At 42.9% G+C, this 7219-nt stretch overlaps 2 protein-coding genes across 2 annotated transcripts; one reads left to right on the top strand and one right to left on the bottom strand.

Moving 5' to 3' along the window:
* The first annotated feature begins 774 nt into the window (after positions 1-774).
* Positions 775-1591, top strand: LOC107304257 (protein SENESCENCE-ASSOCIATED GENE 21, mitochondrial-like). The gene is made up of 2 exons (XM_015837501.2): positions 775-923; positions 1063-1591. The coding sequence occupies exons 1-2, from the start codon at positions 880-882 to the stop codon at positions 1307-1309; spliced, it is 291 nt and encodes a 96-aa protein (XP_015692987.1). The 5' UTR covers positions 775-879; the 3' UTR covers positions 1310-1591.
* A 2979-nt stretch (positions 1592-4570) lies between these two features.
* Positions 4571-5994, bottom strand: LOC102711535. Its single transcript, XM_006655171.3, has one exon. The coding sequence runs from the start codon at positions 5756-5758 to the stop codon at positions 5261-5263; it is 498 nt and encodes a 165-aa protein (XP_006655234.1). The 5' UTR covers positions 5759-5994; the 3' UTR covers positions 4571-5260.
* Between the last annotated feature and the right edge of the window lie 1225 nt (positions 5995-7219).

The raw sequence follows: 7219 nt of genomic DNA, 5'->3' as shown, positions 1-7219 counted from the left end.
CTACTACAGCCTACCTTCTCATACACCTGGGAAGCTGCCCTTCACCCATCACTCCCACCGGTGGTGGTGGAGCCACCTCCTGGCTGGTCATAAATGGTTGTGGGAGGATATACGAGGTTAAATAGGAAAAAATAAATGATTAATAATTAATGAGACAAGTAGTATTGCGAAAAGTATTCAAAATATTTATATTTTAATACAAGATTTAAATATCATAAATAATTATATTTTAAAACATAGAGAGTACTCGTTAAACTCGTCTCTACTAGCTGCAATACATAGATTGTAATGTTCCCTTTTTGTCTCAGGCTACCGGCCTCGATAGGGATTTAGTTAGGCCTACGTTATACCATATAAATTGCACCTAACAAAATTTTTTTTAGGTCCTTTGTGATCAAGCGCGGTGCAAGGACAAGGCAGATTAATTTTCCTACTGAAATAAATCACAAGATCTCAACTATTTTGGGCCTTGGGAACATCAAGGCCCATCAACTAGAAGGAGGCCCAATTTCTCTCGTGCAATGGCCTTGGGCTGATGGTCCAGCCCATCTGGCCCACACTTCAGCCTGTAAACATTTCCTCGCACTGCCTACGGACGCTGTAATAAGCCCTAATAATAAGCCAGAGAAAAAACGTGTCTCTGACATGTGGCGGTCAATGAGGCCGCCTTCGGTTTTGGACTCCGAATTGCCCTAACAGCCTCTCATTGTTTTGTTGCTCCTTTATCAGGCATTCAGCCTCCTCCATTTCTCTTCTTTTCGACTATATTAGCCCCTTGTGGGAATGGTGATTTATCTTCTTTCAAAGGTAGAAAAAGAATAACGACGACAACATATTACAAGAGAGCATTATAGTTGACATTCAATTTATTCCAATTGAATGGCGCGGGTCGTATCTAGCTGTGTTTTCATGCTGGCACAAAGGTGAAAATACCATCTCTCTAAAAAACTATAGCCATCTCATGCAACACGGAAATTCTTGCATTCAAAATAGGTTAGATTGTGAAATTGCTAAAATTATATAGTAATTACATCGAGTCTTATGGAATACATGGTGGTGTAGAAGAGGAATGTCGGCCGCGATAACCACAGTGGAAGGATCCGCCAAGATTATCGAGGACAAGGCGGTGAAGCTCGGCACGGTGGCGAAGGACGTCACCACGGCGATGGCGACGACGACGGAGGAGAAGACGGCGTTCTGGGAGCCGGACCCGGAGACCGGCTACTACCGGCCGGTGACTGGCACCAAGGAGGTGGACGCTGCCGACCTGCGCGCGGAGATGATCAAGCAGAGGATGCTGCACGACTGATGCAGGACTGGGCGCTTCGAGATTCGTGCCCACGGATCATCCCGTTGTGTGTATGCGTACGTATATGGACCGTCCGATGTGGCCCCTGGCTCATCTGTGAAAATTGTTGCATGTTGTACCAGTAGACTAACAACAATTTCTATGCATGTGCATGGCTCAGTTGTTAGCTGACACATTACAGATTTTTATCTGTAAAACATATTACAAAATTCAGCAGCTCTCGTGCAGAATTTATATATATTTAACGATAATACAAGAAATATGAGCAAAACAAAATTTGAATTCTCAACATTAAATTTGGAGTTCATTTTGGAGATTTTTAATGGAGCTTATTTCCATCCTATGCTTTTTGATCGCTACGAATACATATATAAAAATTTTATTCATAATTTTTTACTTGCAAACATACCATTTGCCTTTTTTTTCTTCCTCAGAAAACCAAACTTTTTTTCCAAAAAAAAGCAAACGATGATCCCCATAGCCAAACAATCCAACAGATATGCCACTTCGAACGTGAGATCAATATTTGTTTTGCCATTTCGGCCACTTCTGTTTTTTTTTTTTTTCTGATTTTGCATACTCTGGGGGCGGGGGGGGGGGGGGGGGGGGGGGGGGGGGTGGGGTAAAAAATAACCCTGGAGGATTCTAGATCTGGAGCTTCCGGTCGATGAATATGATGGAGACGAGGAGGATGCCGGCCGTGGACCTGGAGCGGTCGCCGGGTTCCCCCCGTGGCGGCGGCGAGCTGGCCAGCCCCGAGACTGGGCGTCGCGCGGCAGGTGGGCCGCGGCCGATGCCGTGCTCATCTCCGAGCGATGCCGCGTCGTGAGTCTCCCTCGGCGTTCTGAATTTGATTCTGCTGTGCTCACACCTTATCTGAATCACTGAATGGGCTGCGCTGATTAAAATTGTTTCGCCAAAAAATTATGATCGAAATTCTAGCTTCCATGACCATCATTCACTTACAGTGAGGTTCTCACATCAAAATTGTTCCCCTTACTTCAGTTACTGTCAACCTTCGAATTACAAGAAGGAAACGACGTCAGAGTAGCTAACAACGGGAAGCCACTAACCACCCGGTACACATACTCAAATCTAGTGGACTCCATCGAACCATGCAAAAATCACCACTCCATCTGGCACAACAGAGCTCCGCTGAAAGTGCAATTCTTCCTCTGGCTAGCTACGAAGGAAAGGCTCCCCACCAAACACAACCTGGCGATGAAAGGCATAACCCAATCAAGTGCTTGTGCCATCTGCGATCAACAACAAGAAACTGCAACACACATCCTGCTCATGTGCCCTTTTGCGATCAGCTTTTGGAACATACTTCAAATCAATCCGGGAATAAACCATCTGGAAAATTGGCATTGTATCAAACGACCATCAGTGCTGCCCAAGAAGACCTACAGGGTTTTCATCTCCTTATGTCTTTGGACTTTATGGATCCACAGGAACTCAGTGATTTTCGATAACAAAGAACCTTGCCTCCGGAGAGCTGCCCTTTCAGGGTTACAAGAAATCGCACTTTGGGTGCAGCGGTTGAAGAACGAAGATATACAATCAGCGACAACTACCTGGAAAATGTGTTTTCGGGATGCTTTGCTAAGATCCCTCCTTAACTTCTTTGTGTCTTCCTTTTGTTCGGATTGTCTGCTTCTCCTTGTATTTTTGTATTTTAACCCCTCTCTATTAATATATTACCCATTCAGGTGGGGAAGCTCTCTCCCCCCCCCCCCCGGTGATCGTTTCCAAAAAAAAAAAATGTTCCCCTTATTTCGTTTTTTTCTCCTATGAACTAAATTTCGTGTTTGTGATGATAGGCAAGAATATCCCTGCACAAGACTAATTTATCAAAGGCATCCAGCACCACATCGGTCCAAGTTACTATCTGGGGTGGGGAGAACCATCATGTTATCTATGCAAATGGTTTTTCACAGAACAAGTAGAACTCGGGCTGCAATCGAACTCGAGCTGCAACGAAGAACTCCAGGGATATTTGTGTCCCCCTAAGTTGGCAAAATCAGCAAAAATGCTACGAGTGGCCAAAATGGCAAAACAAATGTTGATCCCGCATTCGGAGTGGCATTTTAAATGCGTCAATCCGCGGAGTAGCATTCTGGCGAAACCAAGTATTGGGAATGGCATAATGTCCAATTTCTCAGCAGCAAGGCATCACAACACTCAAGTATTTCATTGTTGGTAGGTGCATGACACCAATAGCAATGAAAGAGGCACAAGAACAATAATCTAAAGTGGCAAAAGAGACTTGAACAAGTCCAGATCATAGTTAATTAGGCACATTGAAAGGGCCCAACTTTGCTGCAAATCCTTGTAACTGATAAAGAAGAACACCCAGCCCACAAACAAGAGGTCTGTCTATAGCCATCTCGCCATCTAGCTTCAGGCAAACAGAAATATGAGTAACTTGAAGGATGCCAGGATGATAAATTGTAATCTTGACCAGGATGACCAATTTATGTATTACTAGCCCATTTTTCGCATTTCCTTTTTGGATTTTGATTGAACAGACAATCATGTTCTGTGCTGGTTGTTCTCCATGGCTTCTGGACTTAAATGTTACAACAAGTTGGAATTTTTTTTTTCCTGAACCACTTTTGTTCTGAAGTGTGCTCAGACTGACTAAAAACTTTTCTTCTGACTTCTGTGGTTACTATGGACAATCTTTGGGATATAATACTCAAATGATAAACCAATATCCAATCAAAATTTATTCTTTCAAACACCTCAAACTAATCCAAGGAAATTTACAATTTGAATTTAAACCAGGCTGCTTCGAACTGTCCAGAACATAGGTTTTAAAAACGAAATGTGCCAATAGAAACTTTACAACTTATAATTACGCATTAGCATGATGACAATGAAATTCCAATCAAAACAAATGGTACAGAATATGAATAATGGGATAAATTCTTAGATGCCACTGTGAAATACAGATGCCATGCGCCCATGCCTAGTGTCACTGGTATGTGGTGGCACAGGAGGGATCATGGAAATTAGTAGTGGGATATAAGTAATTTCCTAGAAATGTTATAAACACTTTTTAGTCACTAGAACCTTTTCAGAAAAGAGAGATTAAGAACCTCCGTAGAACGCTTCTCACCAAAATACTGTACTTATATCTGGGTTAAAACCGATCCCCTTTCTGAAACGTATTTATATCTTGGTTAAAATCGATCCCCTTTCTGAAATTCTGCTCAATTACAAATGTATTTCCTATCTTATGGCGCCAATGTCCAGTGTAATTCTCCTTGTCACCACAAATTCCTAACTAGTACAAACAAAACTAAGCTCTACAGCGATGAAATCAATTTGACTTACTGGTCAGATATAGTAAGACATTATTGATATCAGCTCTGTTAAACACTTCCAGAACAGAACAGAACCCGTTGCTCTTCAGAAAGGCAAATTTATACAGCCCTTCAAACTATCAGAAGGTTGGTACAGAACAACAAATAGCTGGCACACAGGAATTTCCTCAGTCCACTGAGAATTGAGTTGTTTTCATGTGAAAAATCTAAGTGAAATCACTGCATCCTAAACAAGCCTTAGGATTCAACTGAAGAAACAATTTTAGCCACTGATTGATAATATAAAAAGTCTCTTACCCTGCAACTTGTACTGAATTTACAAGGTACAGAACAGGGAGGAGCTCAAACTGAGTTTAGAACTGAAGAAACCTTATTACTGATTCCAATATCCATGTTTATGAGCTGCCTTGATACAAAGAACCCACCCATACATATGCGATTGAGATGGTGTTCTGAACTGGTGAGTCCCATCTAAAAGCTGGGACATTTCCCTCTTATTCAGACAGCTAATTGGGCATCAGTTCTAGTAGTACTAGTTACTATTATACTAATTGTATAATAGTCCCCACCATTGATGACGTCACTGCAGCTTGGAGGGGGAGGAGGGGGGGGGGGGGTTCTAGAACGCACCTCGCAGGCGCAGCTGGTGGGGCTGGAGCGGCGGCAGGAGGGAGGAGGAGGAGAGGGCGTCATCGCAGTCGAAGCCGCAGCCGCACTGGGGGGACTCGAGGAAGTTGTCGACGGCGAAGTCGGAGGAGAGGATGCCGACGGAGAACTCGAGCTGGTCGCCGCGGCGGGTGACCTCGACGATGCTGAGCCAGAAGAAGAGGACCTTGACGGAGACGCCGCGGAGGTCGGTGAGGTGGTCGGTGGAGATGCGGCCGGTGATGGTGGGGTCGTAGCGGAGCGAGTAGGAGCCCTGGATGGAGAAGCTGCAGGTGGAGGAGGAGACGTCGAGCGTCGCCGTGAATTCGCCGGTGGAGTCGTCGAGCGTGTAGGAGGTCACCCCCTTGGGGAGGATCCCCACGGGGAAGTCGTACGACTCCAGCACCTCGTACGCCGTCGGCTTCGCGCCGGCGACGGCGAGGAGGAGGAAGAGGAGGAGGGGGCGAGGCATGGCGGTTGGTTTGGTTTGGTTGGGTTGGTGGTTGTTTGGTTTCGCGGGAGGAGGAATCCGGGTGGATTTTATGGAGTGGAAAATTGCACCCGGCCGCCATTAATGGACAGCAGCAGCAACGTGGGAGTAGCTCCCACAGAAATCCTATCCTGTGCTCCCACATGCCCGGAGCTGCTGAGCAAGATGAACGCAACTCCCCTTGGTCTAGAGAAAAATTCTTGCGTGTATCATCACCAAAAAAATTGGATTAGTTCGAATACTATCATTTAAGTGGGCTTTGATAAAATACTACGTTCAACAAACACCGTGTCCCGGACTTTTTTTTTCACTCGCTCCTCAGTTTTATCCTTATATCGAGCTTATATTCCCTATCGTAGATTTGTCGATAAAAATAGTTTCAACCGAATCTAATAGGACAGAGGCAACTACCCATCCTCTTTTTATCTCGACCGAGCCAATCTAGTATAAATGACAGTTATGGTTTTGTATATCTATTCTTGTAGGCATATGTAACGGTTGATGGCTATGAAAATACATCATCCTATTATTTCTATCGCATCTTAGTCGGAGAAGATCCATATATATTTACGGATACTCGGTCAACATAACTTTTTGACAAGCAAGATTTATATCTACGTACCGAGCTCGGTCAAATATTTTGACAATTGAGCGGCGTGGGGGTGAGGGGCGATTGTTTGACTTTTCTAGGAAAATAGAGACAGTATATTTGTAAAAAAAATAATTTTAAATAAAACTGTATATGTGTTGTTCTTAGTAATCTAAACATCAAAGTAAAAAAATAGACTATAATAAAAAAAATCTAAAAATATATCTAAATTTAAGATTAAAAATTTAAATTTTAGCTTATAAATATAAGCGAAAGAAAAAAAATAAGGTCTAACGATTCTAATTACAGTAGAGGACAACCTGAAACAAAATGTGTACACGAGGATTAATATTGCTCCCTTAATTTTTCATCGACGCTTGACTGCCCACCCCAGCATGGCTTCCCTCTAATCTGCAGTGTCCGCTCATCATCCACGTCTTACCCGTATACCCTATTGCAGGGGCGGAGCTACCATATAACCAGTGGGTCATATGACCCCAGTAACTTTTTGTTAATCCTACTTTAAGACTGGAATTTAATAAACGTGGTTTGACACCACAATATTTAAAGAGTGACCCTGATGACATAAGCATTGCAACTATTTTTTTTTTAAATCAAAGTTAGCCTGAAATCAACATGCAACTATGGCATTTAGATAAATCCAGAATCCAATTCTCTTGAAGAGCAACCAATATGTCACTCGGAACCGAAAAATCAAACTTGTCTTTTTCTCTGACTTCTACTTTTTATTTTATTTTCGGGCATATATTTTCTAAAATACCGAATAATATGTTTAAAAAATTATACGAAAGTGACTTTAAAATATCATATTAATTAATTTTTTAAGTTTTTAA

The sequence above is a fragment of the Oryza brachyantha genome, chromosome 5 (genome assembly GCF_000231095.2).
Source record: "Oryza brachyantha chromosome 5, ObraRS2, whole genome shotgun sequence".
Classification (NCBI taxonomy): domain Eukaryota; kingdom Viridiplantae; phylum Streptophyta; class Magnoliopsida; order Poales; family Poaceae; genus Oryza; species Oryza brachyantha.
This window is presented reverse-complemented; position numbering and strand designations above follow the sequence as displayed.